The 19,174-nt window shown below is 41.1% G+C and overlaps 2 protein-coding genes and 1 long non-coding RNA gene across 9 annotated transcripts; 2 read left to right on the forward strand and 1 right to left on the reverse strand.

Moving 5' to 3' along the window:
* The first annotated feature begins 3,408 nt into the window (after nt 1–3,408).
* On the forward strand, nt 3,409–11,524 carry kti12 (KTI12 chromatin associated homolog). Of its 7 annotated transcripts, none has more exons than XR_009795535.1 (13): nt 3,409–3,649; nt 3,954–4,005; nt 4,074–4,126; nt 4,287–4,342; nt 4,434–4,513; nt 4,616–4,775; nt 4,888–4,950; nt 6,812–6,897; nt 7,382–7,486; nt 9,131–9,259; nt 9,370–9,592; nt 9,721–9,897; nt 11,409–11,524. XR_009795535.1 is itself a non-coding variant. In XM_061823735.1 (11 exons), exons 1-11 carry the CDS (start codon nt 3,499–3,501, stop codon nt 9,341–9,343), a joined length of 957 nt encoding a protein of 318 aa, XP_061679719.1. In that variant the 5' UTR covers nt 3,409–3,498; the 3' UTR covers nt 9,344–9,472. The 7 variants fall into 7 exon arrangements, 4 of the variants coding, with proteins under 4 accessions (XP_061679719.1, XP_061679721.1, XP_061679720.1 ...); XR_009795534.1 differs by having other exon boundaries at nt 9,744–9,897; XR_009795536.1 differs by lacking the exons at nt 9,721–9,897; nt 11,409–11,524 and having other exon boundaries at nt 6,812–6,880; nt 7,393–7,486; nt 9,322–9,460.
* si:dkey-24l11.2 (uncharacterized protein LOC100034462 homolog) lies at nt 11,174–19,152 on the reverse strand. Its single transcript, XM_061823731.1, has 12 exons — nt 18,996–19,152; nt 18,036–18,649; nt 17,070–17,129; nt 16,933–16,985; nt 16,712–16,856; nt 15,837–16,195; nt 13,986–14,214; nt 13,789–13,903; nt 11,804–11,921; nt 11,610–11,721; nt 11,433–11,545; nt 11,174–11,337 (listed from the first exon to the last, which is right to left on the reverse strand). The coding sequence occupies exons 2-12, from the start codon at nt 18,636–18,638 to the stop codon at nt 11,271–11,273; spliced, it is 1,974 nt and encodes a 657-aa protein (XP_061679715.1). The 5' UTR covers nt 18,639–18,649; nt 18,996–19,152; the 3' UTR covers nt 11,174–11,270.
* LOC133502679 (uncharacterized) lies at nt 11,557–15,830 on the forward strand. The gene is made up of 3 exons (XR_009795537.1): nt 11,557–11,696; nt 13,994–14,081; nt 14,994–15,830. It is a non-coding gene; the product is annotated as an uncharacterized LOC133502679 (long non-coding RNA).
* Nucleotides 19,153–19,174: the final 22 nt, after the last annotated feature.

Here is a 19,174-nt window from a genome sequence, read left to right on the forward strand (position 1 = left end):
TCCAGAAAACGGTTCGAGAAGTGATTTGTTCGAAACCCAAACCGATGTTTCCCATGACAATAAATGGAAAAATAAATAATCTGTTCCAGGCCTAAAAAATTGGGCTTTTTAAAACATTTTTTTGCTATTCCTGATAATAAACTGCATAGTAGAAATAAATGTGTTGTTTAAATACTTTATATAATAAAATCATTTAAGATATATTTATTTTTTGCTTAAAATGTATGCATTAGTAGTAGAGTACGCTAGGCTGGGAGTGCAATGCCATTTCTGTAGTGACACGCCCCCCCAGCCTTGTTAACTTTTTTTTTTATTAACACAAGTGCAAAATAACTTTAAATAAGCAACTTGCCTTCTTTGGAGCCATGTTTGTGTGTTAATACGGTAGTCCTCGATAAGAAGAAAAACAACAGTCACTACTGGGACAAGTCACAATAACAAAAGTGCGCCGTGGTAATTCACAACAAAGCACATCGAGATCAGCTGATCTGGCCGCGCACAATATGCTATTTCCGGGTTTTGTTGGGGGCGTTCGAATACTGATCTTCGTTCGAAAACAAGCAAAAAAAAAAAAAATCTCAAAATTTACGTTCGAAAACGGGGGCGTTCGAGAAACGAGGCTTTACTGTACTGGAAAGTCCTGAAATTTTTTTATTTCAGTTGATATTTTGCTATCACATGAAGGACATATTAAGTTTGATAGCATACAATTGCACACACACATAATCGCCATAAGGAAAATTACGAAACAAAAGTGGAATATTTACTCAGCAACTAGCCACAGTTTCAGCCTCCATTGAGAAGTTGATGAATGAAGAAAATGAGAGAGAAGGAAGAGTTGAAGAGGCAAGAGTGAAGGACCAGGAAGTGGAAATGATTACTAAGGGGGAAGTCAGAAAGGCACTACTACTGTTTGCAGTGGTAATGGATAGGCTGACAGATGAGGTTAGACTGGAATCCCCTTGGACCATGATGTTCGCAGATGATATTGTCATATGCAGTGAAAGCAGGGAGCATGCAGGGGAACAATTGGAAAGATGGAGACATGCACTGGAAAGGAGAGGAATGAAGATTAGCCGAAGTAAAACAGAATATATGTGCGTGAATGAGAAAAGTGGAGGGGGAAGAGTGAGGCTACAGGGAGAAGAGATAGCGAGGGTGGACGACTTCAAATACTTGGGGTCAACAATACAGAGCAATGGAGAGTGTGGTCAGGAAGTGAAGAAACGGGTCCAAGCAGGTTGGAACAGCTGGCGAAAGGTGTCTGGTGTGTTATGTGACAGAAGAGTCTCCGCTATAATGAAGGGCAAAGTTTACAAAACAATGGTGAGGCCGGCCATGATGTACGGATTAGAGACGGTGGCACTGAAGAAACAACAGGAAGCAGAACTGGAGGTGGCAGAAATGAAGATGCTGAGGTTCTCGCTCGGAGTGACCAGGTTGGATAGGATTAGAAATGAGCTCATTAGACGGACAGCCAAAGTTGGATGTTTTGGAGACAAGATTCGAGAGAGCAGACTTCGATGGTTTGGACATGTCCAGAGGTGAGAGAGTGAGTATATTGGTGGAAGGGTGCTGAGGATGGAGCTGCCAGGCAAAAGAGCGAGAGTAAGACCAAAGAGAAGGTTTATGGATGTGGTGAGGGAAGACATGAGGGCAGTTGGGGTTAGAGAGGAAGATGCAGGAGATAGGCTTAGATGGCAAAAGATGACACGCTGTGGCGATCCATAACGGGACAAGCCGAAAGTCAAAATCCGGGTTATTATGTCCAGAAAAAATCTAAAGGGTTTCATGAAGGGAACCTTACTCCATAATGACAGGGTGGAAAGCATCTTCAACGATGCCTGCAACTATTATTCACTAGAGTATGGTTATGAAAACAGAAAAAACATGATCAAAATTTCTCGTTAAGGATGGTAAACACTTTAAAATAAATATTTAGTATCATTCAACCCCTTATTACCCACACTGTAGTTACCAGGACACGAGAAAATCAGATACACCCGATGTATAGAAAGGGGGGATAAAAAGAAAAAAATATATAATTATACTCTCATTTGTCCAAATACTGTATATGCCAAGTTATAATATGAGCCAGACTTTCATTATTCTGCTGCAGATTCATGATGACTGATTTTTATTTGGCACCTTTTCTATTGACCCTTTTATAGTGGTTATTGTGATTGTTTGCATTTTACTGACGTTTATGGCTATTAGAAAAGGAGGCAACGCTTGTTTAAGGAAGACATCATTCAACCTTCGGTCCTTGAGAGGCAACATTTATTCTGACAAGAATAAAGATGACTGTAAATATTCATGTGGACCCCGACCCGGAGTCTCTTGTAACAGACTCACTTATCTGAACAATTACTTAAATGTATTTGCCAATGTAGTAATTGCAAGATTAGTTAATTGTTTTACTTCTTGTGGCAATCGGACTGCATCATACCATGAGATAATATGGATTTTTTTGCTCCTCCCATACAGTAAATTATTAGCAACACTTCCATCTATTATGCACTTTGACTGTTACTGTAATTCCCACCTAAAAACATATTTTGTTGGGTAGATTGTTCACGTATAGATCAAGCATGACTGGCTGTACCTGTAACGATGTGTATGTATTCCCTAAATGTATATTTTGTTATTGGGGTGTTTTTCTGTAGTATTAAAGAGCCAGGGATACATAGCTTGTGTTTTTTTTAACATATTTGCCCAATATGGGTGATTCTAATTAGTGACCAGTGCCTATGAGTGTTGTAATTTTTTGCTAACATTTAGAGTAATATAACAATGAGATATATCTGAAATAAATAAACCAGGTCTTTCTGTGACTCAAAATAGATGGATATGAAGTCAAATAAATTGATCATCAACGTACTAATTACTTCTTTGAAATGTGAATTAATTTGTGTCAATGCCAGTTAATGACATTTCATTTTGAGCAGAAGTAATTGTGAATTTAATGATATTGCTTATGAAATTGTTTATATTATTAAGTGGAATAAATCATTAGGATGAACGCAATTAATTATGATTGGATTTCATTCTGTAATTCAATGTAATATTTTAATTATTTAACATTTGTTTTATGTGTGACAAAAACAAATCCATCTGAATTCAACCGTTAAAATATGATTGAATGAAGGAGTCAAAGTGTGAAATAATTTGGGATGCTCTATTCTCTGTTAGTTATCAACGTTTCAAACTGATATAATTCTATTGAATATAAAGATGGCAAGCAAGGAATGTTTCATCCAATAAAAAAAAGTTAAATGCAGTAATTATTAAATTATATTTCAGAATGTAATTCAATAATACATGAATTGAATATTTATGATAATGCAGCATTTATTTTATAGTTATTTTTGTTCGAATGTTTCTTTTGCGCCCCCTACAGTCAGATAAGAAATGTGTTCGTCAGCTCATCCGGGTCATTATCGCAACATGTCTCTGCGCTATTAGCTTCGTGGAGATCTTTCAATAATATCTCAAGTCATGCCTTTAATAGTTATGTGTGGTTATCCGTGCAGTGGTAAGACTCGGAGGGCAGAGGAATTAAAAGTGTATTTCGAACAAAACACCGACAGAAAGGTTCACCTTGTTGGAGACTCGTCACTGGCCGCTGAAAAGAACGTCGTGTATGCAGGTTAAGCTAGCAAAAACATGTACACACACAGCATGTTTCAAAAGTCTTAAAAGTAGAAACATTAAAAATATAATGACATCTCTCCTCTCTCGTGAAACGATTTCCACCTCAAACAATAGGTAATCACCAACAATAATTTATTATTATCATCGGTTTGTATCAAAACATTTCTATCACGTTTTCATGTGTGTTTCAAAAATAAAAAGGGAAAGATACATGAATATACATTTGCGGACATGTTTGAAAAATTAATAATAAATACATTTGGCTACCTGCAGTAAATAAATGTGGTGGGATGTTTCAGATTCCCAAAAGGAAAAACAGGTCAGAGCTGCACTGAAAGCTGAAGTGGAGAGGTTGGTCCTCCAATGATTGATTTTATTTATTTGATTTCATCTTTTTAACATGTGCTTTCATTGTTTAGGAAAATCAATAAAGATGACGTTGTTATATTGGATTCATTAAACTACATAAAAGGTAATGTCAATTGTAGGGCTGGGAGATGTGGCCTTAAAATGATATCTTGATTAAAAAAAACCTCTTAATTGATTGATAAAATCCATAAATTACTCAACCCTACAAAATAGTGAGCGGAATTAAAATCACTGTCATTTGTTTCCACTTCTATACATTGCAGGCTACCGCTATGAGCTTTTCTGTCTCATAAAGCATGCACAGACGCCACACTGCCTGGTAAGTACATTTAATCAAACTATGCCAAATTGCGAATAAATCTTTTTTTTTTTTTTTTCAAAATGAAAATTGAAAATATATATTTTTAAAGGTGTATTGTCTGACATCAGATGATGTGAGTACAGGGTGGAACACCAGCAGAGATCCAGAGGAGCAGTACGCGCAGGAAATGTAAGAAAAGACATTTTACACACAGCATATGTATAGTATGTATCAAAGGTCTTATGCGAGAAAACATTACAAATATAATGACTTTTCTGATATTTCCTGTAGCTTGGAAGCATTAGTCCTGCGCTTTGAAGCGCCAGACTCCAGAAACCGGTGGGACAGTCCACTTTTTAACATCCTCCGAGATGACACACTTCCATATGAAGCCATCAATGACGCGCTCTTCAAAAGAAAACCACCGCCACCGAACCAGTCCACTCAAAGTGTGAGGCACTCATTAAAAATTTGCAAAGAAAAAAAAATTGTCTGTGAATGAATGTTGTCTTTTTCCTGCTCCTTGGATATAAGCTCACCAAATGCCGTTTGTGTCTCGACAGCAACCACTTGAATCTGCAAACTTCTTGTACGAGTTAGACAAGATCACACAGGATATACTAATGGTATGTTTTGGATTTTCTGAAACTTGCTTTTAGATTTTTCTCTTCTTTGTTGATCAAAAATGGTTTCTGACCAAAAAGGGGAGAAAACGAGCTCTTCATATCAAGAATAACCATGACTTTGATGCTATTATTTGCTTTGCTGACACCTCAAACAAGAAAACAACAAAAACAAGACTGAGAGGGATTTTAATTGAAAAATCATTTATTTAAAGATATCCAACAGCATTTTGAAGAGCACCATGAGGGATGCTGACTCTTATTGTGGATCATACAGTGAAGAAAATAAGTATTTGAACACCCTGCTTTATTGCAAGTTCTCCCACTTAGAAATCTTGGAGGGGTGTGAAATTTTCATCAGAGATGCATGTTCACTGTGAGAGGGATAATCTAAAAAGAAAAATCCATAAATCACAATATGGTTTTTTTTTAAATTTATTTTATGTGATACAGTTGCAAATAAGTATTTGAACACCTGTCTTATCAGCTAGAATTCTGACCCTCAAAGACCTGTTAGTCCGCCTTTGAAAGTCCACCTGCACTCCATGTATTATCCTGAATCAGATGCGCCTGTGTGAGGTCGTTAGCTGCATAAAGACACCTGTCCACCCCATACAATCAGTAAGACTCAAACTTGTAACATGGCCAAGACCAAAGAGCTTAGAAAGGTGAGGAATCAGCCCAGGACAACACTATAGGACTTGGTCAATGATCTGAAAAGAGCTCGGACCACCGTTTCCAAGGTGACTGTTGGTAATACACTAAGACGTCATGGTTTGAAATCATGCATGGCATGGAAGGTTCCCTTGCTTAAACCACCACATGTCAAGGCCCGTCTTAAGTTTGCCAATGACCATTCAGATGATACAGAGGAGTCATGGGATAAAGTTTTGTGGTCAGATGAGACCAAAGTTGAGCTTTTTGGTCATTATTCCACTAACCGTGTTTTTGGAGGAAGAGGAATGATGAGTTCCATCTCAAGAACACCATCCCTAATGTGAAGCATGGAGGGTGGTAGCATCATGCTTTATTCAAATACTTATTTTCTTCACTGTATGTATTATTTTTTTTGATCGGTTCTGATGTCTTACTTCACCAGTGTGATAATTTTTTTATTAATTGAATCTGCAAATTAAAACATTATGGCTGTCACAATTTTGTTTACGCCATAAAAATCTTTAAAATAGTTCATCTTTAGCTTTGCATCTTGGGATGTAGTACATTTTTGGTGACCAATAAATTTTTTTTTTATGTTGTCCGTTAAAAAAAAAATTGTCGGTGGTGGGGTAATTTGTGCTCTCTCAGACAAAGAAAACCCAAGATCAGTATTTCCAATCTGTGCAACACTGCTATACTTCATGGGGAGTGTCTACAAAGTCAAGTTCATCAACTTGAAACTCTCTCATCCATGTCTTTATGAACCTTGATTTATCTCATGATGCACAGTCCTGTTGGAATAGGAAGGGGGCATCTCCATATCTGCAAAGTTAGAAATCTCCAGAATATTAGCCCCTGAGCTCCAGTGAAAGGAACTGGGAATGCTTTAGAATATGAGAGATTTTGGACTGTCAAACAGTTATGGCATTACCTCTTCCTGTTCCACCATGTCTGTGCACCAGTGCAAAAAACCAAGGACATTAAAGACTAGATTTTACATGATAATCTGATCGATACTGGGCGATAATTATAATTTTATCTTGATCGATGTAATTTTCAAATATGCGGATCTAATCAATGATGCCATTGATTAGTGCCACACGACATTTATCATGCACCTTATGTTTGAATTCAAAATCTAGTTTATTTCAAGCCTTGTCACTGGATGTTTGTTTTTTTCCCTCATATATTTTCCACCCTTTTCCAGGCCATTTTTAATGCACAGAAGACGAGTATTCCTGGAGATCGTGTTTCAATTCCTGGAGCAACAGAGAAAATATCTTTTTCTATACAAGTTAAGTCACATAACATAAGTCAGCATCTATTAGTTTTTGTATGCAGAACATCATAATGCAACAGCCAATATTTTTGCTGACTCATCAAGCTCCACCTCGCTTAAAAGACATTTCTGGCCATCAACTGGCTTGTCTGAACTTTCCATGAATGAATAGGAATTAATGAAAGGCACCTTAAATAATCAGAACAAAAGGCCTCCGTTGTTATGATGTGCTAAGCCACGTATAGAGAACATAACATAGCTTAGTGGGTTTTTTTTGGCATCTTGAAGAAAATGATATTACAAAATGTCTACATTTGCTTCTAGACAGCAGGATTTGACTTAAAAACCGAGGCCTTTTAATATTTTTTTTTGCTCGCTGATTTTGACATACTCGTTTCAATTGTCACTAGAACCCATCAGCAAAGCCTGTCGACTCAAGAATGGAGATGATTTAACAGAAATACAGGTCATAATTTTGTCTGGAAAAATTCCTTAACCAGATGTGAAACATCGAGCTGAACAGGAACGTCAACATGGCCGAGCTGCGCAAATTCCGGCGCCAGTTCATCAGCTACAGCAAGATGCACCCAACAGAGAACACGGGTCAGATTTCCAACATGTTTGTACAGTATGTTAATAAAAGTCTTCATTGATGAATATTTGTCACCAGTAAAAATTGAAGTACTTTTAAGTTGGATATATTGAATTCATTTACACTCAGCATTATTTAAGAGGAAGTTTTATTTGGTGATCGGTGTTCTGTCACTGAATTCTGCAAGTCAGTCACGAACATTTGGCACAACCAACGCTCCATTCAGCACTTTGCTCAAGAACATAATGTCCTTAATTCTTTCAAACGGTCTGCTTGATCTGTACACAACCTTCTAAAGCCCCCCACCCACTCCCACACACACATACACACAATCTGTTGTAAGGGAAATATGAATGATTTATTTGCTAGTAAAGATTTGCACTTATGTAAGAAGATCATGAGAAAAAGGGGGTTACACATTTCACATTAATTACGATGAAGAATGAGTCAGCAAACAATTTGAACAATGATGGCTTCCATTTTCAAATAAATACAGAAGCTTAAAACAATCGGGTGGGATTCAAACAATCTAATAAAGATGGGATCCGAGAGATTATTTATTGACAAAAATAAGGTTTTGCCTATGCAAACAACAGCTAAGCAGGACGCTTTTGCCAATTTTTGTGCAGTTTTGTCTTTGCCTACAAGACTTCATGCCATACTGCTTTTGCCTTGAAACAGACTGAATATTTTGCTGTTTTATTAGAGATACAAGAATAACACCGAGCAGGTAAAATTAAGATATGATACGTGGAGACATACTGGTGAAGCTGTTTCACAATCCTGTGTGTACCAAATTTACATGGGTGTAATCGTGCAAGACACATATAGGCAGATATACGTATATTACATCAGATATTTTTTCAATACTTTCCACATTCATTGTATAAACTACATAAATTCACTGAATATGAATTAGTGCCAGTTTATATTTTAACACAGTGTAATGATTTGGTAGGAGAAGTTGCCTTTTGTTTTTTGTCATCCTTGCTCCTCTGGTGTGTTTTTCAACCTTCTAAGTTAGCGTGGCTATTATAAAGACATTTTTGTATACGTATACAGTAATCCTTCAGGTTTTGCAGGTGATACAGTCCTTACTACAAATAGTGAAAACCATGTGCCACCCCCCCAAAAATTCATTTGTATTTAAAAAAGTCCAGCACCAAAATGCTACAAGATGGCATGAAAGCCTTGTCGAATAGAAAAGTACCCCTACTTGTACTGTCCTCTGCCTAGCAACAAGTGCTAAATAGGTCATGTGACTAGAAATAAAAGTTAAGTTCCAGTGTTTTATGAGGTGTGTAAATATAACTCATCAAATTATTTTGTCAATTACATGCAAAATTCCATTTTTTCTGTACTTAAAAAAATTGTGAATATGAAAAAGTTATTTTCACTCTTGAGAAAATGTATAATCTTTCAATTCGCTTTGTCAATACTGATTTGTTTTGTCACTTAAAAATTACCAGTACTCTTTTTTTTTTTTTTTTTTTTTTTTTAGTATCTAGACAAATTCACATTATTCTCTTTCAGAGGGCTGGGAAACCTCCATTACCTGGGCCATATAGGGCCCTAAAAAGAAAACTCACCTTGCAAATGTTTCTAATATTCAATAAATCGCTATTCACATTATATTTTTTTCTTGAGTTGGACAGCTGTCCGAAAGAATCTGTCCCAGTGGCTAAAAAACGGAGCATAGTTCCTGTTTGGCCTCTGATGGTGCATGTCATGAGCAGGCGCTCCCCCCAACAGGCCGAAGGGCACCAAGCGATTGAGCCCCCACGGTAGGTCGTAGCCAATGTGGTCCTCCACAGACATCCAGATACTAAGCACCGTGATGCACCAGGTGGTCAGCGGGTGGCACTTGAGCAGAATGGGGTTCTGGTTGCTCCAGAGTCCCACCGTCATTAGTTCTGGAATGCTGAGCTGTTCGGTGGACCAGGAGAAGGGAGCAGCATATTCGTGGTGGATGGCGTGGATGCAGCGGTACAGGGGCACGTGCTTGTGGTGTATGACGTGCCAGATGTAGTACTGAGCGTCAAAGATGAGAAGAAGGGCCAGGCCGTCGACGACGACCTTGCCGAGCGCGGGTGCTTCCTGCGGCATCGCCGGTGGAGGTAAGACAAACGTGCCGACCACCACACTCGGCAGGACAAAGAAAATATGGTTAAAGAGAGCCATCCAGAAGCTCCTCAACATCATTCCCAGCGTGGGTCGCCTTCCCGGCTGGATCTTGTACTTATAGAACAAAGGCACCTTTTCTCCCAGTAAGTCCACGGCTGCGAAAGGCACGCTGAAGACAATGTAGCTGGTAAAGGCGAGGAGGACCGGAAATAAAGGAGATGAGATGAGAGGCCGGTGGTGGGCAAGCAGATGGTTCCAGACGGGCTGCAGGAGATGATCAGAAGAGCTAAGACAAGCGGTGAGAGGGCGCAAAGGCGTGTCGCTGATATTCAACATCTTGAAGAAATGCACTGTGCTGCTGCTGCTTCTGGATGCTCAAGCCTGGAAAAAAAAAACCTTTTCCATGTGCAGTTTGGCTCAAAGAGCTTTCGTGTCAACAGCGTGCGATCCAGAAAGATTAACTATTCAGTGGCACAATACACTGATGTGCTAAACAACACGGTTAAGGGGAGATGGCAGCTTCAGAAAAGTAAGGGGGGTGGGGGGGCATTCTGGGGTATACTCTGCCTCTTACCCAAAGTCAGCTGGGAGTGATGCCAACTCAGTCTAGTTTATGGTTATTCATGGTGGTGTGCTACAGCTGCCCGATTTGGTTGCATTTAATTTTTAAAATTATTTTTACCTTTTAGTTGAAATCTTGGCGTTACGCTGGGTCAGCTGGTAAAGCATCGGCCTCACAGTTCTGAGGACCCGGGTTCGATCCCGGCCTCGCCTGTGTGGAGTTTGTATGTTCTCCCTGTGCCTGCGTGGGTTTTCTCCGGGCACTCCGGTTTCCTCCCAAATCCAAAAAACATGCAACGTTATTTGGACACTCTAAATTGCCCCTAGGTGTGATTGTGAGTGCGGCTGTTTGTCTCTATGTGCCCTGTGATTGGCTGGCAACCAGTTCAAGGTGTACCCTGCCTCCTGCCCGTTGTACAGCTGGGATAGGCTCCAGCACTCCCCGTGACCCTGGTGAGGATAAGCGGCAAAGAAGATTGATGTTTTAAATGTTTTACTTTTTTTTTTACAACCAAACTTCATGCATCCATTCTCTGCATTGCTACCCTGACTTGAGTAACAGGTATGCTGGAGGCATTCCCATCTGATTCTGGGCAGGGGGCAGGGTGCAACTCGATTTCCTGGGCACGCAGACAACCATTCGGACTCACATTCACGCCTACGGACAATTTCAATTAACCTACCATGCATGGTTTTGTAATGTGGGTGGAAACTTGAATGCCCAAAGAAAACCCATAAAGGGACTAGGAGAAAACGCAAACTCCACACAAGGAGGTGTCAAGAGTTTGGATTTTAATCTGCAACCTCAGAACTGCGAGGCACGTGTGGTCAACAGTCTCCACAACGAAGTTTATTCATTTGTTATTTATAAAAGTATTTTATCTGTCAAATTTGACAGAAAAAAAATGTACAAAATCGAATTCCACACAAAGATTCAACTGAGCTATTGTAATTGTATGAACTAAACAATTTATAACAAAATCCAGTTGATAAAATACCAGTTTCACACCGACTGATCATTACAACATGATTTATTGGAGGAAATTAGAAACTCATTGAATTTATTTATTATTATAATTTTTTTTTTACATCTTCAGAAAATAAATCAGGCTACTTCTTTTCACTGGCCTTCTTGGAAATCGTCTTGTTGGTGTTGGCGTACTTCTGCCGATCATTTCTGTGAAGACAATAGAAATTAAACTCCTGGTAACTGAAGACTAAAAATTGTGTGTGTGTGTGTGTGTGTAGGTGGGGGGGTTTGGATTTATATACCTGGACATTTTGACTCTGTTTCGGCAACCCAGTCCTCCCTCCCAGTGGCTGGTGTGAGCACCTCTGGTCATCATGCTGCCACAGCTGACGCAAGGCTTCCCGTTGCTGTACGGCTGCAGCGAGGAATGCGGTCAGGATACAGCTGAAGATGTTATGATGCGATCGCTTCAAGATCACCTGCTCTTTGGCACAGAAGCCGCAGATCATCCGGCTGGCGAGCTCCATGGGATGGTCCTGGTCCTCATCGTGGCACACGTCGCAAGGGTAAGCCCGGCCGCAACACGGAAACCTGTATGACGAGTGGTTATAACACCTATATTCCCTTATGTACATTAAAAAAAAAAAAAAACAATATGGAGTAAAGGTGATACCTAAGCCAGCGATGGCTTTGCTTGTAATGCTTGCATGCTCCTTTTTCTGGTAGTGGCTTCCCCTTTTGGACAGCTGGATCTCTTACTGTCTTCAAATTAACAGTAGAAGCACTTGGACCTGTGTGCACGCACACACAAAACACAACATGTGTCATTATGATGTCAATTCAGTTGTGCACCACCGTAAAACTACAACCACAGTCTTCTTTTCCTTTCGGCTTGTCCCATTAGGGGTCGCCACAGCGTGTCATCTTAGATGAACGCATATTTGTTTGGCACCGTTTTACGACGGATGCCCTTCCTGACGAAACATTAAAAGAATAACTCTGCAACAACACAACCAATTTAAAAAAAAATTGTTGAAAAGGGGGAAGCCAAGGGAGAAATCATTATACAGTACACCGCTTACAAAAAAGTTCGGGATATTCAGCTTTTGGGTGAAATTTCAGTATGAACAACCTTTCCAGGTGTATACTGTATATTGTAAGGTTATAGTGAAAGCTGAAACAGAAAGATTGTACCATTTATCTATTTTAGAGGTCCACTGTCATGAAATGCGTGATTTTTAGTATGTTATTAATGAGAAAAAGGCAGTCGGACTGGACCCATCTGTTTTTTTTACCACAAAACATGATTTTGACGTATATGGCTTTTTGTAACTCACGCCATGAAAATCTTCTCGAGGGATTTGTTTTGGAGAAGAAGCAGGAAGTGACGTTAAAAGGAAGCAGTGCACTCAGGCTGGCTTGTCTGTTTATACTACTTTTACCTGCTAGAAGGTGGCTTGTAGTTCCTTCGTGTTAGCCAAAATGCCGGCTCGTTGTATTGCTGGATATTGTTTAAACACTCGGGAGGATGGATTTACTCTTCATACTTTAAAAAAAAAAAAAAAAACACCTGGTTGGTCGTGAAAAATGGATTGCACAGGTGCAAAGGACGAGAGCTTCGAGGGTTCCAAATGACAGGTATGTGCGTATAAAGCTACTAAAAAAAAAATAGTTGGGGGGCGGGGGGACGTAATCCTCTCATAATGTACTAAAAGATCCGCTTACGTAAGTCAGGGGTGCTAAATGTGACGATGTGCGCAACGAGGCCATTAGCCCTTATGCAGAGGCGAATCGGGTGGGGAGGTGGTTTGGCCGTGCTCTCCCACCGGCCACCGGTGTCTGGGCACCCCACTTCGTGCGTCGGCTCGCCGGCGACGGCTTCCGCATCAGCTCGCCTGCCACGGCTCACCCGCCAGCGACGGGCGACAGCTTCCGTGTTGGCCCTGACGTGGAGGTGATTTGGCTGCGAGCAGTAGGAGAAAGGAGCTCTCCACCTGCCTGGCATAGGTCCTCCTGACTACGCTACATACTGTCAAGGAGTCTGTTGTTAGTTAGAAGTGATCCGCGTATCATCAAAATATGGCTCGAAATGACAGGGTAATATTGCCCAAGTCATTTCACTCGATTGTGAGATGTTCTCTTCTTTGAAAAGAGCTTCCGTGTTCCATAGCAATGGCAAATGTCCCGGTGTAACATCTGCTGATGACGGTGCAGGCAATATGGTGACCGCTTGGATGTCGAATGAGACTTCCGCAACTTTGTGCATGGATGACGCGCTCTCCACTCATATTTATTTTTTCGTATAGCCATTGAAATAAATAATGTTATCTGTATTTTTCATTACAATATCTATTTTAGAATGTTTAAAGGCGTGACAGTGGAGCTTTAACAATTGGATTTGCCTTCATGAAATTTGATACAAGAAAAAAAAAATGCATTCCACACGAGGATCATTACTTAATGTGTGACGATATCAGGACTAGTATCTGGTGAGTTGTCAAACATTAATATTTGTCGAACATTGACAATTGTTTTCAACATAACATCGGCTTTTGCTCCTTGCGTGGCACACGTTGGTCAGACTGTGGTGGTTTTGTTAGTGCTGTACAAGAGAAACCTTTGCTAATCTGCGGGAGAAGAATGTCAGCGAGCTTTCACCTGTTTTGTCTCTGCGTGGCTGAATGTACTGGAATCTGGCGCTCTCGGCCAGCAGACTTAGCTTGCCATGGCAGTTTTCACAATTGACCTCCTTTGTTTGACCATAACAAAGGTTCTAATGAAAAATTTAAAAATGGATGTATTAATCAAGGGCTTTTCAAGCATTGTAATGACCTCGCTGTTCGTTGTGTCTGTACCTGGACAGAGCTCTCCTGGGAACAGCTGAGGCAGCCCACAATGATGTGACAGTCTTGAAGCACCAAGTCAGAGGGAACCGCGTTTTGGAGGTCCAGGTACCCCAACACGTCACTGTAGTGGTGCAACATGGAGGGTCTGAATGCGGCACTGATTCTCGCGCTGCATTTCTCACACTGAGCTGTGCAGGCAGTCTTCCCACTCAGCGTCAAGTCTGCCATCACCTTACACCTGCAAAAAACCAGGACAAGAGTTCACGTAAATTGTGTTTGTTGCGCTTCATTAGACGAGTTCATGTCAAACCTATCTGTCTTTATCAACTGACAACTTGAAGTCTAAAGAGATTCCCATAAGGAAGTATTAGAAACTGCTCCCCTTATAATACACAGTGGTTTTACATGTTTGAGACTCCAACCACAATCACAAGCACGTGTTGAAGACGTTACAAAACAGACCATTTTTATTTTCAATTTGTGTGCAACTTCCTGGCTAGAATTAAATTGATAATAATTGAATTGGTACATTAAAATCCTTATCTCTACAGTGCCAGACAAATATCCGAGATTAACATCTCAGATATATACATGTATGAGTGTATATTGCTGAGAAGCCAACAAAAATAAATCCATCCATCCATTTTCTAAAATGCTTCTCCTCACAAGGGTCAGGGAAGTGATGGAATCTGTCCCAGTCATCTCTGAACTGGTTGCCACCCAATCACAGGACACACAGAGACAAAAACAACCATACGTGCATAAATAATTTTTTTTTAAAAATCAAGTCTTATTACATTAATTACTGTAGTTGGATATCCTCAACATTGCTCATTGGACTCCCCCCCCCCCTGCCCCACCGCCCGTAACACAAAGAAACTTTGTAACTTGGAGTAAATATTAACTTTTGACTACTGTAATCTCCGGCCTTTAAACCGCGACTTTTTTCACACACTCTCAACTCTGCGGTTTATGCGGTGATGTGGCTAATTTGTGCATTTTTTTCTTTTCTAACAGCCGCAAGGATACACGAGTGGAAAAGATAAGAGTGAGACCGGGGGAATATATGTGCCAAGGACGTGACTTTTACCAGTCTGGCCCTGTTAGCGCTGCGCTAGCGTGTTACTGCCGTGTCTCAGTGATTTTTACCGTTTTTTTTTTTTTTTTAAACTGGCCCTGTTAGCCCGGCGCTAGCGCTAGTGCAGGGGTCACCAAAGTGGTGTTCGCGGGCGAATGGTAGCCCGCAAGGACCATTTCAGGCCCCCGCGAGGTATGTTCTAAAAATACCATAGGCCACAAATTGTTACTATTATTTGTGCTTTAAATTTTGAATCTGACTTGCTTACGTGAATTAAAATTTTAAAATACCTGTAATGTCATTTACTACAATAAATTAAAACAAAAATATTTTATGTACGTCTAATGAACTGAGTATGAAATTTGCTGCAAACAGGTCAGGTAGCCCTTTATACGATCGGTGCTCACGAAGTAGCCCTCAGCCTCAAAGAGGTTGCTGATCCCAGCGTTAGTGTGAGCGCGGTGGCGCTTGCCTTAGGGTTAAGCACGGCAGCGCTCGTGTTAAACTCTCTGTGTACCGTCTTTGTAAATATCTCGTGTTTCAATGTCGGTTTCAATGTTGGCACTTGCGGTTTTTACACACCTGCGCCGTATGTATGTACCAATTGTTATTTCCTTTGCAAATGTACTGGGTGAGGCGCGCTCGCTGATTTAAGATGGAAACATTGTTTTACGAGATGGTAGAGGTCTCTCCACTCAGTCTTGTTTTTGTTACAACTTGGACTGGATTTTATTATATCATTTAGCTGTTTGTAATGAATGAAATGAAAAAATGATGCTGACCTGTTGCATTGAAGACAAACGGTGATGTTCTGGGCCACTAAAGTGGCCGTGTTCTCTCCCAGCGTGAGGCCGAGCAGCCTGACTTCGGTGCCTCTGCGGACCTCGCTGATCTTAATGTTTTCCACCAGGTGTGTGGCGTCCTCACCCTCAGCTGGCTCTTCATCACTACCTGGGCCCCCTCCTCCTCCTATGTTGCTTTCTGAGTTTTTCACATCGTCGCCGGCCACCTCGTCCTCATCCGTAGCATCAGAATTGGTATCCAGTTTATGATTGTTTGATTTTTCACACATTGTTGCCTGCAGATCCTGGTATGATATGAATTGCAAGCCAGCTTTTTCCAAATCAAGATCCTTTTTCAACTGTAAGAAGAGCAAAATCAATGTCAAAGAGTTTAAAGCACAACCATAGTTTTCTGGGTGAAAAAAATGCCTAATGACCTTTTCAAACAAAACTGTGTGCAAACCATAATTCACAATAGCACATGTCCTAGTGTCTTTTTCCTGAGCCATTTGTGATGCAACAGATGAGTACTAATGATGTTAAAGAGGAAATGTACAATAACCACAAAATTAGAAATGGAACTTCCACGTTAACGTCTGGCCGCTCTGTACAATATGAGGGTTTAGCCTGTTGTATTGACCAATGTGTGCCACGCGAGGGGCAAAATGTGATGTTACGTTGAAAGCATAAAAATCAATCACTTCTCGGCCCAAACTAGAGAATCCAGTTTCTATAAAAATAGCATGTGACTGATGGAGAGCTGAGTCCAAACTGAAATGCTTTTTGAATGATGTGAAATGTATAGACATATTGGAAAATAATAAATCAGTTTTAATACAAAATGAAGCAAAGGCTTTCGAGTTTCCACCACTCACCTGTCTGGCTCCCTCCGTGAACAGTTTCTCCAGACTGCGATCGAGCCAGCGGAGAAAAGGCCGGAAGAGCAGCTCCACTTTACCGAGGAGTCGGTTCGTGGCGTGCTTCGCCTGGAGCCACTCCAGCGACGCTTGCTGCACGTGCCTACCAAGCCGCATGGTGACTGTCAAGTAACCAATACGGTGAATTCTCACAATAACTCACAGTTTACTTTTAATACCTTCCCATCACTAGGGGCAGCTCTTGGTCCAGTGGAATATCAAGAGTGAATATCTAAAGGGAACGAAAATGGTAGTCGTTACCAGTATTCATGATGACAATATCATCATGTTGTTGTCATGAAGTTGCGGTTTTCACCTCTCGTGGATAATCATCTGGAAAGCTCACCATGATGTCAATTTCTTTCAAATCAAAAGGCTGCAAACAGCATAAAAATGGATTAGCTGTGACTAAAGAAATAGAATGTATGGCTGTCCATCCTCATAAGGAGTGCTGGAGCCTATCCCAGCTGTCAACGGGCAGGAGGCGGGGTACACCCTGAACTGGTTGCCAGCCAATCGCAGGGCGACATAGAGACAAACAGCCCCACTCACAATCACACCTAGGGGCAATTTAGAGTGTCCAATTAATGTTGCATGGTTTTGGAATGTGGGAGGAAACTGGAGTGCCCGGAGGAAACCCACGCAGGCACGGGGATAACATGCAAACTCCACGCAGGCAGGTCCGGGATTGAACCCGGGACCTCAGGACTGTGAGGCCAACGCTTTACCAGCTGAGCCACTGTGCCTCCGTAACGGGTGACTGCATAGATATAATTGAGCTTCCCATAACTACCTTTTTTCATATTTTGAACACAAATAGTTAAGAATGAATCAGTGGCACCTGTCCTGGTCGCTGCTGAGTAGTTCAACAAGACACAATTCAAGATATGATTTTTTTTTTTAATTTTCCTCATTGGGATCACAGGTGAGCTGGGGTCTTTGCCATCTAACTTCTGCTGAACGGCGGGGTACACACCGCACTAATCGCTTGTCAATCACAGGGCACTTATGAACAAATAACCATTCACACCCATGAACACTTTAGTTTTAAATAAACCTCATTCATTCATATTTTGGACATGTGGAAGGACATCAGAGTATCTGGAACAAAATGAATCATGAAAATCCCACAGAGAAGGAACGGAAAGTCTTGTCAGGGTGATGTGCTAAGCACTCGTCCACCATGCTGCTCGAAAAGACTACGGCGGCTTTCCACACAATCGCCCGTATATTCACTGACACTGACTCATCTAAATAAATGAGCAGAAAAATAAATATTTACCCAGTCTGGATCAGTGGCTTCAACAGTGGCCCTGTAATACGTAACCTTGCCATCACTTCGCTCTTGAATTATCAGACGCTCTTTAGGGAAACGCCTCTTCATCTGCTTGATCTCGGTGTCCCGGAGCTGTGCGGCAACGTCCTCTGTCAGCTCGGACAGTTTGACCTCTTGGAGTACGTTTGGCCGAGGGGCAGGTAGTCTTCTTTGCGACAAGTTGGTCTGCTCTACTGAATCGGCGTGGTCCCCAACTGAAGGGAACTGCGGTGGATGCCAGAAGCGACACCTGTCCTCCATCGTGCAGTGCCCTGACAAAAAGTAGCGGCAGGCACGACGTCCGGCTCCTGAGGATGCCTTGAGCTTGGCAGTGAGGACATTCACATCCCCTTCCTCTTCATGACGCACGGAGTGGAGGGATGGGTGGCCAGGTTGGCAGAGAGTCGTGATTTCATCTTTCTGGTCAGATATAGAATCAACTCTTACGTGTAAATATCTGCACTTGGCCCCAAAGTTGCAGCGTCTTCTTTGAGAAAAGAAACGACACAACTGCTGTGTTTGACGGCCTGTCTTTGGCTCACATGTCTCCATTCCATCACCGTTCTCCATTGTTGTGATGCCTGATTTGAAACAACATACATTTTACAGAATAACTGGCTTGTTTGCTTTATTTTAGGGCCCCGAATAAAGCTTTATGAGTAGTAGAAGCCAGGGCAAACTCCGTCCGTCATTCTTAATCATTTACCCATACATCTACTTTGTTTAACAGTAGGCAGACTCTTAGTAGTTAGAACATACCCTGACGTTTAAATAGTTCCCTTTTTTGATGATTAATTTAGATAGGACTGGTCTCATATCATATGTGAAGAGCAATTACCGTTAACTCACAATGAAAACTTTCCTAGCAGTCAGAGGCTGTATTGTCATTTTATCGTTCGTACACGAAGAAAACATCATCAAACTCACCGTGCTATTAGCGTACGTCGTATTAGTCAGTTTGACTGTAAGACTATAACGTGCCAAGTGAGACAAAACGATCCTTTAGACAATCGTAAAATAGCTGTCTTTATGCGAGACGTAATGTTGTCATTAATATTTTCTTTGTGATATCGATTTGGCCACTCTCTGGAGCAAGAGATTGATTG

This window comes from Syngnathoides biaculeatus, chromosome 6 (genome assembly GCF_019802595.1).
Source record: "Syngnathoides biaculeatus isolate LvHL_M chromosome 6, ASM1980259v1, whole genome shotgun sequence".
Taxonomy (NCBI): domain Eukaryota; kingdom Metazoa; phylum Chordata; class Actinopteri; order Syngnathiformes; family Syngnathidae; genus Syngnathoides; species Syngnathoides biaculeatus.

What these genes read in the sequence shown, in the direction of transcription:
- kti12 (XM_061823735.1), top strand. Translation starts at nt 3,499, where the DNA reads ATGCCTTTAATAGTTATGTGTGGTTATCCGTGCAGTGGTAAGACTCGG. An exon ending in GAGCAGTACGCGCAGGAAAT is followed by an intron (nt 4,514 to 4,615) that starts GTAAGAAAAGAC and finishes TATTTCCTGTAG; the next exon opens with CTTGGAAGCATTAGTCCTGC. An exon ending in GCACCCAACAGAGAACACGG is followed by an intron (nt 7,487 to 9,130) that starts GTCAGATTTCCA and finishes TGAGTTGGACAG; the next exon opens with CTGTCCGAAAGAATCTGTCC.
- si:dkey-24l11.2 (XM_061823731.1), bottom strand. Translation starts at nt 18,638, where the DNA reads ATGGAGAACGGTGATGGAATGGAGACATGTGAGCCAAAGACAGGCCGT. An exon ending in AAGCCACTGATCCAGACTGG is followed by an intron (nt 17,130 to 18,035) that starts GTAAATATTTAT and finishes TGCTGTTTGCAG; the next exon opens with CCTTTTGATTTGAAAGAAAT. An exon ending in AACAGAGTCAAAATGTCCAG is followed by an intron (nt 11,338 to 11,432) that starts GTATATAAATCC and finishes TTGTCTTCACAG; the next exon opens with AAATGATCGGCAGAAGTACG.